Source organism: Poecilia reticulata, chromosome 10 (assembly GCF_904066995.2).
Source record: "Poecilia reticulata chromosome 10, P_reticulata-male-v2, whole genome shotgun sequence".
NCBI classification, from domain to species: Eukaryota; Metazoa; Chordata; class Actinopteri; order Cyprinodontiformes; family Poeciliidae; genus Poecilia; species Poecilia reticulata.
This window is the reverse complement of record NC_088839.1, coordinates 13402229-13415328: the sequence shown is the minus strand read 5'-3', so window position 1 is coordinate 13415328 and position 13100 is coordinate 13402229. Positions and strand designations below refer to the sequence as shown.

At 40.3% G+C, this 13100-nt stretch overlaps 1 protein-coding gene across 5 annotated transcripts in view; it reads right to left on the bottom strand.

Moving 5' to 3' along the window:
• Positions 1-13100, bottom strand: part of nlgn3a (neuroligin 3a) — a 173390-nt gene that overhangs the window by 107532 nt on the left and 52758 nt on the right. For all 5 annotated transcript variants that reach the window (XM_081612000.1, XM_081612001.1, XM_081612002.1 and 2 more), the window contains one exon: positions 1786-1935. In XM_081612000.1, the coding sequence (XP_081468126.1) occupies positions 1786-1935 (150 nt within the window). The remainder of the gene's footprint in view (positions 1-1785; positions 1936-13100) is intronic.

The following is a 13100-nucleotide window of genomic DNA, read 5'->3' as shown; positions in this document are numbered from 1 at the left end:
GAACGCTTAGAACCAGAGCTTGGCTACCATACAGGTTGCTGAGTTCAAAGTGTCTTAGTTAAGGATTGTAAAGTTATTTAAGATTGTAAGTTGCTTATAGTTCATAATTATTTCACGGTGGTTCAGCTGATATCCTGTGATTTGCAGATTTATAGGGTTATGCAGTATATTGTGTCGCTTTGCAAAGTGTAATGAGGCGAAGCTATAAGCACATAGGAAGACAGCTGGTTTAGTTTGTGGGGTTTCTATAGAAAAATGAATGGTTTCTTTTACCACCATAGCAAACATTATACAGCAGTCTTGGTTAGGTGTAGTTTATGCTTTTTAGCACAATTTACATAAATGAACAGGTAAAGCATGTGCAGGTTTCCAAAGCCACTAATGGCATTTATACTTTTGTGAAGATCACTTTTGTGTTTTTGTTTTGTTTGGTTTTTTTTTATCAGGGAGTTAGTCTGACTAAAAACAACACTTTTTCTTTTCAAAGTAATTATTTCACAGGAAGATTCTTGAGATTCTCTTATCTCCATTACCTGTTTAAAGTCATTGCTTCTCTGTGCATAATCGCCCAATGAAAATGTGATGATGTTTACATAACGATACTTGCATATTTTGTTAAAAAAAATTAGACTGAATTTCTTTTAAGACTGTAAAAGCTTCCCAAATAATTTATAATCAGTGAAGTTACTATGAGAGTTATCCGTTTGAAGTAAATAACATCTGATTATAATGTTTCATCAAAACATTACTTCAATAATTTCACACTATTTCTTTTAGCATGATGATGAATAACTTGATATTCACTGTAAAGGCAGAGTAACTGGGAAACCCCCGGAAAATGTGACAGTACTGAATAATAGACAAACAAATAGGCACTTTGGTATTCTTACAAGACTTCCCGTCTATTTAAAGAGAACATAGTGACGACCGACACACTTTATATTAACAAGCCAGCAACAAATTAGGTGAAATCTGAGGCAATATTTCAACAAGCAAAGAGCAGGGAGATTTGATTTTCCATTCAAACGGTTTGTCTATAACCACTTTAAATGTGAAAAATATACGTGGATGGAGATCAATTCTGTCCCAGAGATGGATGGAAAAGGTACAAAGCTTGGGTTGTGCACTAACAAACTCCATTTTGTGCTGCTTTAGCTGTTTCCATGGAGCTCTCAGTCGCTCTCTTTCACCATCTCGCTCTCTCTCGCTTTTTTTTCTCTCTCTCTGCCCTCTTCAGACCACACAGACACACACACCTACACACGCACACACACGCACACACGCGCACGCACGCACACACACACACACGCACACACACACACACACACACACACAAGTGTCTGAAAGGGGATTCATCGGTGTGAGTTTGTCTGCAACCAACTGCAACTCAGGAAGATCCTCTTTTACCGCTAACAAACCCTTTTCCTCTCCTCTGTCTCCCCTGCATCACACCCATCTCATCATTTCTCAGTCTCATTACAATAATTTCCTAATTTATTCCAAATCCCAGCCACAACAACAAACCCACACTCAGCCGACTCAATTACAGCAATTTGATCCACAACCAGACTGCATGCAAGCACCACATCAACACGGAGCATAAAGGACAGTCCATATTTTTTACAGTTGCGCTTGTGTTTTTCATTAGGCCTCATTTAGAGTGTGTGAGGCAATCAGCAGCGCTCATTACACCCAGATGCCCTATAAAGATGCCCCAGAAAAATGTCCTTGAAGGACAAGGTAAGACATAGAAAAAAAATAAAAAATAGAAGGAAGTATGCTTACCGAGGACGCCGACCCGATAGTTGAGAGTGATAACGATGACGTTTCCGTAGCTGGCCAGGACGCTCCCATCAATCATGTTGCCAGTCCCCTCCATGTAGGACCCTCCGTGGATGTAGACCATCACAGGCTTGGCCCCGGTATCTCGTATGTCTGCAAGAGCGGCCATCATTAACATATTCGCATAGTCATCCACCCGCCGCGGTCAAAGGGTCAGCTCAGATTCAGATACAGCACATGGTGGGCACAAACAAACAAACTGACAACCCCCTCCCAGATACCAGCTGGAATCAAACAGTGCAGCCTGCTGGCCCGCTAATGGGAATTGGTGCAATATTTCTCCACTGTTTCTGCTCTAAGAAAAACTAATTAAGCTCACTTGAGTTGAACTATGTCGCTATACATCCATACACATATATAGTGCTTTGCAAAATGCTACTTCTGGAGCAGATGACGCCCGAAGAGACGATGAAACATGGTGGACTCGGCATCATGCTGTGGAGACGCCTTTGCTTAGCGTGTGCAGGGAAGCCGAACAGAGATGAAGATCAATTGAGTCAGACGCAGAGTGGTCCACGAAGAAACCCTTTTGAGAGCTGGAGAAGATTTGAGACTGTGGTAGAGATTCATCTTCAAGCAGCGCAATGACCCAAAAACTTAGTACCGCAGTTACAATGGAGATAATTACCGTATTTTCCGAACTATAGAGCTCACCTCACTATAAGCCGCACCTTCACATTTAAAATAAATACATAAATGGAAACTTACATATATAAGCCGCTGGTATCTCCACCGCTCTCCGTTTTAATAAATCTGCTGGATTTGTTAAGGACGCAGCCCTGCATTTTCAACGCCGAGCCATAGTTTTGTTCACGCCGAGTTTAACTGCAGCGGCTGTATTTCCCTCCTGTACTGCCAGATCGATAGCCCAACTTAATAGCTGCATCATATGAGTTTGAAGAAATTTCTCCGTTGTGCCTGCTGCTAGCATGTGCTTGTTCTAAATGAAAATCAGCCAAAGTCCAATTTTGACTTCCAATGATTCACTTCCTGCTAAAGAAGGAAGTGAATCATTGGATTCATTTCCTTCTTTAGCAGGACCATTCAATCCGACTGAGCTCGGGGTATTTTGCAAATAGAATTGACAAAATGTATCTCTCAATGTGCAAAGATGGTTGAAACTTGGCCAAATAGACTTAAGGATCTAATTGCAGTTGATTGTTTTGCTCCAGAGTCTAAATACAAATGCAGGTCACACTCCTCTGAATGTTTGTGGTCATAAAATTCAAAAATGAGAAAAAGTTGAAGTTATATTAATACTTTTGCAAAGCACTATACATTTGCCAAACTATTAGTTTGTATCCGGCTACCTTGCAGGAGCAGAGCCACTACTTTATAAAAACATGGAGAAAGCCATTAGGGGGAATACAGAGATAGGTCCTCTGACAAATCTAAGCATGGAGAAGGCTAATCTGGCCTGACAGTGATAGGGGGGAAAACACACAAGCTAATTACACACAGCTATCTGGCACCTCCGTTTTTTTTTTTTTTTTTTTTTTTACACACAGTCCCAAAACGTAATGACAAATTGTTTGCGTAGTTCCTGTCTGGACATGACAGCAAGCTACATTTTCTGCTTCATTTTTTGGTAACGGTTGTTTGTTTTTCTTCCAAAGCGGAGGTTCTGATACCCAACTGGGATGACAGTCTAGCCAGAAAGAAACAGCACATCCAGGGGTCGGGGAGGAGCAGGAGAAAAAAAAACCCTCTGTCTAAGGAATAGACTTGAATTACTGACCGGCTAACTGGAGCTGGGAGACAAGACAAGAAACTCTCATTTTCACTCCTTCTACCCCCAACGTTTCTGTGTAGCTTCTTGCCTCCGCCCCTCTTCCCCTCCCACTTTGTATCACTTTCACTCAGAGTCTCTCCCCCTGTTTCTCCCCTGCCTTCCCTCCATCTCTGTCCAACACCCTCTCCTTTTTTTTTGCAGTGGTGAGAATGAGAAGGGGTAGGAGGGCAGAGTGATGAAGACAGAAGGAGAGCAGAATAAGACAGCCATAAAAGAAGGAAATTGAAAAAAGGAGAACAGTTAAAAAAAAAAGCATAAAAAAGAAAGGAGGAATGACTCAGATTTAAAACGAATGGCATTGTATTCCGGTTGCTCTGGTTACAGAGAACCAAAATCCTCAGCTATCTTGTTCAGAATAGCCTGAATCAATCTTCAAGCACTCCTGGTGATTATACAACCCCCCCTCCCCCCCATCTCCTCTGCTAATTTCAGACAACTGCAAAAATGCTTTATGGAGGGAAGCATTTTTTCCTTTAGCATTGCAGGGCTAAATCTTGTTTTCTCCCTTCCTTATTTTTACTATCCCCTGGGTTATTTGTGGCTCTGTTAGGTTTAAAAGCAAAGCAGTAACTTGTATATGATGTGGACTTATTTATGGCTACCTCTATCTTGCTGGTATCTGAGAAGGCTACACGGTGAAATGTGATTTATAGCTGACACTTCTCTGGACACACTTATCTGAGACAAGTGGAGGAGGAGAGAGAAAGAGAGGGGGAGGGAGGGAGGGGATCCATGAGGTGAGAAAAAGCATTAAAACTGCAGTCAGAGAGGGGAGAAAGAACCGAGAGATGAGGTGAGGAGGAACGAGGGAGCAGCAGGACGGTATTCTCCACAAGCTAATCAAACAAAAGGCCCACAGATACAAAGAGAATGGCAGAGAGGTAGAAGGAACAGGGAGCAGAAATAAGAAAAAAAAAGAGAGATTAGTCGTGTCAATGTTATCAGTCACCTCTTTTGATGATACACATTGGGTCTCCATTTGGAGACATTTCCACTTATTCTAATCTATTTACTAAGTCGATCTGACATGGGAAGTGTCACAGATATGATCCAAATATTTGATTTTGTTGTAAGAGGAATGCATAAGCGTATACAGGATCTCACCTAAATTGTTGCTTTGCAGAGAAAATAAGATAACAAATTTTTTTGTTGTTTTTTTGGGGGGTGGGAGGGCGGGTTTCCCAGTCACATCTGCTTTACAGAAAAAAAAAGTATCATTTCATTTTGATCAATTATAGTGGTGTTTTTCTGGATGGTCCAATCTGCTGAACAAGGTGACTTAGCTGCTTCGAGCAGAAAGCATCCTGACTCAAGGTAAGCACATCATTACATTAACGCATATTATTATTAGCATCAAGATTCAGCACCAAGCTTTGGCTGAAAAAAAGGAGAGATAAATTAATTAATGCACAGAGTGATGTACATATATACATTGGCTGGTTAGCGGTATCATGGTACGCCTGGGTTTTATAAAGTTGTGGTTCTAAAACTGCGAAAATTTTCCATCCTTTTCCATCCATCCATCTGGCTTTATATATATATATATATATATATATATATATATATATATATATATATATATATATATATATATATATATAGAGCATAGAAAAAGGCAACTCTCCCCAACTCTTACCTGATGTGCACTGCTGAGCAGCTGGCTCAAAGACATCTACTGCACTTTTCCCTGGCTTACAGTAAAGATTGCTAAAGCAATACATTTTTAAGCTACAGTTGGCAAAATTCAAATGCCATGGCACTTCTGTAAACATGGTTGCTAGCTGTGCAGGTAGCCTGACTAATTAATCCGCAATACAAGTCAGCAAAAAAGAAAAAAGAAAAAAAAAAGGAAAGAATCTTAGGCTCCAGGAAGACCACTGTAGATTTTTCAAAAAGAACTGCATCTACACTGTAGGAGGGTTTCCAATAAAAAAAAAACTGACAGAAAATAATTGTAAGCCTGGCTGAAGATGCAGCTAGGCTTCTTGTAAAATAAGCGCAGCAGTTTCGGTTTACTCTGTTTCCTTTCAGTCATTAATTTCACAAGGATATTTAAAGACTACATTTGTCAGAATGGGCAAAGGTCTATATATAATTGTTGTTAAAAAATAATAATCTCTGGATATCTACTTCACACATACAGTACCTCTCATCCATTTTTGTATGGATGAGAGGTACAAATGTATATAAAAAAAAATTCAGTTTTGCAAAAATAATTAGGTTAGTGAGAGCATCACCTATCAAGTTAGAACTACAGTCGGGACATAATGAGGTAATAAGCTTTTGCCTGAATTAGAGCACAATGGACAAAAATATAATTAGCAACAAGTGTTTGAAAACCTCGTTCTTGCAGCTGTTTATTCCACATTTTGCTTAATTCTCTGTATCAACAAAAAAAGCCCAAGACACAGATATAATGGAGATGACATTATCATAACTGTGATAATTAATGGATTGTATTACATTAGCAGCAGTAGGAATAATTGCTTTTCTGTTTAAATTACAGCATCTACATAGTGTTGCACAGTACCATGATACCGTTAAACCATAGCATTTTTGCTAAGAGTTATCATACCTTGAGTAATCTTGGCACATGCCTATTGGTATGCTCTATTAAACGTCCATGCAAGATTAACTCAAAATGTGAAACAAAGCAACAACATTCATGGTTTGAGGAAACTAAATAAAATAATAATAAAAATAAAAAACATCTGTGAATGATGGAAATGTAGAAATCTGATGGGCAAAAAGTAATACTTACACAAATCAGTTTTCTCCTATATATTTCCCCAACAGATGAGTGTGATCATGCAGCACCTATCACACTGAGACACACATCCATACACTCCCAGCACTTATTTTATAAGCAGCACATTATTGCACCACAGAAGAACAAATTTACTTACTATTGCCCAGTGCATAAATAAATCAAAGGTTCTCCGCTTGGACAGCGGCGACAGTTAGACCTACAAATACATCACAGGGCATGAATTTTAGAAAAGGACTAAGGGGCACAACCTTTCAAAGGTGCCTGTGGACTGATTGAAGTGTCAGTGGGAGGCATAACTCAAGCCGACGCCAAGCCTCTTAGTGTTGCTGCTGCAAGTGAAACCAGCCAGGAGGGCTCTGAGCACTCCTTCCTTCCTCTGCTATCTTATTTTCTCTCTCCACCTGTACCCCCCCTCACCCCCCACCTTTTTGCCCTTAGCCTTTTCCCTGCGTTGAAAGCAGTCAGTCATATATATATCTGACGCTGAACGCCCCAGAACCCGGCCTTGACACTACGGAGTGGGACAGGACAAAGCTGAGTGGAGATAAGTGTCGCGGCGTGCACTGTGTCAACGCTTGGGGAAACATGGTGGCTGTCAGCGGCCATCAATGAGGTCTGAGGAGGGAGGGGAAAGGGTGACAATGTCCTGATGTGGTAAGACATGACATGTACCCTACTGCAGTGCTCTTGTCATGCCAGGCTTCATGGTACATTTTTGACAAGTCCATTACAAGCAATATTCACATTAAAGAAAAGTCTCGGAAGGCCGTCCCACAGCAGACGGTAAAGTCACATCTAATTGTGCAGGAGCTAATTTCTGATAATTTTTTCATATTTTCTGTCATGGCTGTTGACAACAAGGTTTGGTAGGACCGTTCCAGGGTCTTTATGTTTGCTACCTTTATCTATTCAAAAAGAGTCAGCAGTGTTCAACACGACATGAACTAATTTGGAGAAAGTTCTTCTCCTGCATCAATTCCCCACTGTGTGCAATGCACCAGAACCCCTGGCATAATGCCACCACCACTGTGCCTAACAGTATTTTCAAATTCAGCTTTACCTCGACTTAGGGGATTCCAAAATGGCAGTGAGACAAACATACAGAGAAAAACCTTCTGAAATGGATAAACCTGGTTAACAAAGCTTCTGGAATCATGTTCCTAAAACACTCGTTGAACATTCAAGAACTAACCTTAAAGACTAACCTCAACCAATTTAAATGAACCCTTCTATTTCTGAACAAAACAAACCAAAACTGGTCAGTTTTCCACTCAGACATTTTGGCAGAAGCCTTTCGGTAGCTGCCACAACTGTGGTTGACTTGTAGTTCACAAAGTGACTTTAAACCAAGCGAATTAAGCTGTGGAATGGCTGTATGCCTTTGTTTGAGCCTTAATGTAGAATGCTGACTCTTATTCAACTAGAAACATTTCATGAAAACAAAATAAAGAATTTGCAAAGATGTATAATCATTCCAATTTTTAAAAAACAGCGTAACATTCTTCTCTCAAGATCTGAAATGAATTTGATTTACCTGCTCAGTGTGTGTGTGTGTGTGTGTGTGCGTGTGTGCGTGTGTGTGTGCGTGTGTGTGTGTGTGTGTGTGTGTGTGTGTGTGTTTTAATGACACCTTTGTTTGATCTTTATTTTCAACTTGGCTGTCTTTATTTTTTTTTAGCTTTTTTTATTGGTTTCTATGTCTAATGCACTGTGTTAGAACTAGAAATAAAGTTCTAACACACGTAAAATAAAGCTCAATAATTTCTCCACTTGCCAGCTGCTTCCTGCTTTTAGGACATGACTCACTTCTAATTTGATTGCCTTTAACAAGACTGTGTGAAGCCTTCTGGTACTACTGAACATTTGTCTTGTTAGGCTGCTGAACTGAAGTGACACATTTTGGTAAGAAGATATAGTGGCTCGCCAAGCGATTGGCAAAAGTGAACTGTACAGTGCCCGTCGAGCACTGAAGTCTTTCTGCAAGAGCAATGTGTTTTCTCTCTTTTCTGAAGTGGTTATATCAAGATTTGGTGTTTTCTGATTCAGTTGATTCTGCCTGAATGTGGAGGTATTCATCCAACATTCAATTATTTTTAGAAACCATAAGATCCCCCCCACTTCCCCAACAGGCTTTGAAAGATATTGCATTTAACAACGATTTTAGCTGCCAGGCAACAAGGGCACATGCATCTTTAACTAAAATCAAGAGAACACAACCAATCCTGAAGCCCTGTTTTATCTCAAGCCAAGCAATGTTAACACTGGTCTTGTCCCTTCTCTATGTCTCCGGCCTTTTAAGTCGAAGCAGGTGATGTTTCCCATTGAAGAGAAATCTAAAAGCCAGACTCCTGCTGATCCACATTACACTCTGTCACTCTCTTACACTTTTGTAGAGAAGGTCTGCCGTTTCATGTTTTAGAGCTAAAGAATTCAAAGGAAAAGACCGGCTTCGAAAAAAAAAACACTGAGTGGCAGATTCTGTGAAGTTATATCTTATTTTTTTATCCTTTTGTAAAAGTGACACTATTTTACAATTATTTCATAGAATATCTTCAACAATAGCAAATAACAATTTCCCTGCTGTGATTTTGAAAAGTCAGCACATAGAACCTTTAAGCCAGACAAGTTTAAAAGCCAGCACATTATCAGAAGTGATGGGTTTGGCAGAAGGAAAGCACTCTGCAGCCAGAGAATATTGCACTGAACAGTTTTCTCCAGAAATTCTGACAGTTCTGAATAACAGAGTGTCACATGTGACTTTATATAAAGAAATCCTAATCACAGGATTGAGATATTTTTTAAGAGGAAGGTGGCTGCTAGTGTGTGCACCTTTGCTCCCTGGGTGTTGAGGTTGGCAGCAGACAAGGAGGAGAATGAGAGAAAAGAGGGAGAAGAAAGATGTGGGTAGACAAAATCAGGATCAAAGGTTATATTAGGAGACAAGGCTAATAGAGAGAATGTCCAATGAATGCCAAAAGATGGAGTAAATCTACTGAATCAGAAAAGCAAATCATAAATAAGGTGCATTTCAGTCATGTTGTCAGGACACGACAGTGGCTTTTTAACCTGTTGTTGCACAGCCTTTCAAAGTTAATATGCAGAACCATTTGGGAAGGACAAAAGACGATGATCCAGACCTCTCTGGAGATTTGAACACTTTCAATAATTTCTAGTTTCAGAATTTGCATAGAATTGCATTTTAACATCATGTCTGCAACATAAACTAGAAATTGTCATTTTATTATGTAATATTGTAAACTTCATGTTATTGTGCAAATAAATCCTACAATGTTTCCGCCCCCCCCGCCCCCCCCCCCATTCTAAACATTTTTGTGTCTCTATTATTGTGTCCCAGTCAAAGGTAAAGGGAAAAAGTGAGTGAAAAAACCAAAAAAAAAAAAAACACGTCACAGTAAGTGTCTTCCTTTGCAATGGCTGAAATGATGTCTCGTGGATCGGCTATTAGCAGAAATGACTGTCGTGGGAAGATGCAGAGCCCCAGCAATCCAAGGATTTCTGAATAAATGGACTTTAAGGGCTATGAATTCTCATGTCCGCGCTACATCAGAGAGAATAGGATAGTGGCAGACAGAAGAGAGCGGTGCGTGAATTCCCCCTACTGCCGATTTACCACTTTCCAGCCTGCCTTAGTTAAGGGCTTTGCTGGATGGGGATCGAGCCAGAACTGTGCGATGGAATTAATGGTAATACCCAGGCAGGTGGAGCTCAGCTCTGCTCTCTGGCGCAGCAGCGATGGAGTGTCTCTGAGGGTGGTGGCAGGGCACCTCTATTTATGTGCGCGTCTTCCTCAGGGCTTGCTTCTAGAGCTCGGAAGAAGGCAATGTGTGTGCATGAGCATGTTTGCGCAAATCTGCAGTCACTGTCGGTGGAAACAGTGCTTGAGTCTTGATGCGCCGAACGGCAGACATGAATACGGATCTATTTCTCATCCATAAGAAGGCGCTCGGGCAGAGGTGGAGGGTGTGCGGTTGCCTCTCGGTGCCTGTCAGAAGGCCCAGCCCCTCAACGCCGCTGCCACTTTTACTTGGGAGATTTACCTCCTGCACTGACTCCAGTCCTTTATTTACATACCCAGCTTTATCTTACAACACCAGGTAAGTGATTGAAAGCTCGCACTCCATTTTACAGTGCAATAACAGCCTCTGTAAAATTGAGTCTTGATTGTGGGCTGTTGTAAATCACTGCAGTTTGGCCCACATGCTTGTGCTGCTGGAGGGAGCGTAGTGCAGAATTTGAATGGTCTTAGGGGTGCCAAAGACTTGACTTGTGCTCAGACAGACAGGCGGGACACATAAAGGGCAGATATCCAGTTGCAGACAGAAAAAAAAAAGAGGAAACATTTAAACACATACAAAGTAAAATCATATTGTATGGATTTTCATTATGCCTGTATGTTTGTCTGAGTGATATGTTTTATTGGCTGCTCTGCAGCCGTTTTTTTTTTATTGTTCATTTATATATTACCCTTTTATTACATGCGCTTTATTTATTTGGCAATGGACAAAATCCTTTATTGTTCTTCTATCTATCAGGATTAAAATTGGAGAACGTTCCCGGAGGGTTTTTAACAAGGAGGAGGACCGTTCCAATATGTTGGATGAAGGGAGCAAATTAGCCCAGGATAGACGGATGGCCAAGTGAGGCGGCATGGTAATGCCGGGATGAACAGAGCGAGAGATAGAAAGGGCTACACAGGGAAACCAGACGAGGCAGCAACTCCCTCAGCTGAATGAGAATTCATGGATAAGAGGAACGTCAGCCAGAGACTGAGAGGGGGAGCTTGGCTTGTGCTCTGATTATTCTTGTTCTTCAGCATGAATACAAATGGTCAAATTTTTCATCAGTAATGCATGAAGTAAAATTATTAGGGACTGCGATGGCGCTATTAAAAGAACAGCTACTCGTGAGAGCAAAAATTGGTGAGAGCACGCGCAGCGAGAAGAAAAATAAGTATGGAAGACATATTTTTTTCTCTACAAGTATATTTGTAATTGGCTTTCGACAAAGGAAGGACGGCAGATATTGGTAATAATAACCCAACGAAATCAAAACACATGAGTTTATGGATTATATGTAACAAACTGAAGAGGCAAAAATGTCAACCAGCCTTACTTAAATTGCTTAAAAAGCAATTTTTTTGGTGATGACAATTTCAGGTCTTCTCCATTCTTGAGAAAGTACCTACTTTAATTGTTTAGGTGAGATTTTCAACCAGTTGGTTATCTTCAAATCTTGAAGGTTTTTCTCTGATCTTCATTGATTGCCACAAGTTTTCTAATATATTGATGACCTAGCTTTGTTTTCTAAGTTTGAAACCAGCATAAATTATCTTGGCTGTGTGTTCAGGATGAATGAATGAATGAATGAATGAATGAACATACTTTATTAATCCCCATAGGGGGAATTCCTATGAGATTTCAGCTATTCTTTGGATTTTAATGGCAATTTTGTACCTATTGCCCAAATAATAGGTACAAAATAGAAAAGTATGTCAAAACAGAAAGGCATGTCCTGTCGTACCTTTTCAGGCATATAAAATTTTAGCTTTATAAAACAAGTTAAATGTTTACTGTCACTCACTTCATAAAATGAAACTGTTCTATGAATTCATTACACACAGATTGAAATATTCCAAGCCAATTTATTTCTTGTAGATTTAATGGGTCTGGTTTGCAGATGACAAAAGCCCAAGATTTATCTTAGGTCGACTGAAGGTACATAAGTTCGATTTTTTTATTTGATTTTATTTTTTAAAACAGCAATGTCAGGTTTCTAAAAAAAAAAAAAACCTGTCTGAGTGCATCGCAATAAACATCCATTTCAAAATATGTGTTTGTGTCTATCTATTCAATAGCTGGGCCTGATGAATTGCTGCACCAGTATGGCGGGCACAGAGGCAATCAGCCTGTGGTTCTGTTGAGGTGTAATGGAAACCCAGGTTGCTTTATAGGTGGCCTTCAGGTCATCTGCATTGCTGGATCGGGCTGGATCTCTTATCTTCTTCTTCTTGACAGTACCCCATAGATTTTCTATAGCTGGGTTTTTTTTACAAAGTGTGGGGAAATGTACCCCGCTCTCAGAGGGCAACTAGACCCCCCACCACCCCACACTGACTACATTACAGCTACTATTACTGTAAGCTTTATTCTGTCACAATGCTCATTGTTGCATTTGTTTAACCGATGTTGTGGGGCTTTACCTGCTTTAGCTACGTGACGCTTCAGTCGCCTTGTCATTTGCAGTGCCTCAAGAATCAGCTACTTTCTTCTGGGACCACATTTCATACAGCCTCTTGTCATGAAACGCAAACTTCACTTACTTGAAAACATGACTTTGGCCAACAGTTCAGTTCTTTTTCTGCTTTGCCCAGATGAGATCCTTCTGACATTGTGTCTGGTTCGTGAGTGGCTTGACAACATTTGCAGCCCTTGTCAAGGTCTCAAATTTAGCAGAAATAAAAACTTGGACTAAGTCACCGTGTGTAATGAACCAATATGTGTCATTCGTTTTCTGGAATAAATGACAAAGGACTAATACGCAAAACTTCTGAGCTGTAAAGTGTAGCTTAATTTTTAGGCTAATTTGTTTTAACATCTTTGTATGTGTGAACTACTTAGGATTTTCTCAATAGCACCAAGTGGCAGAATCAGTGAACCTCTTCACAAATATGTTAAC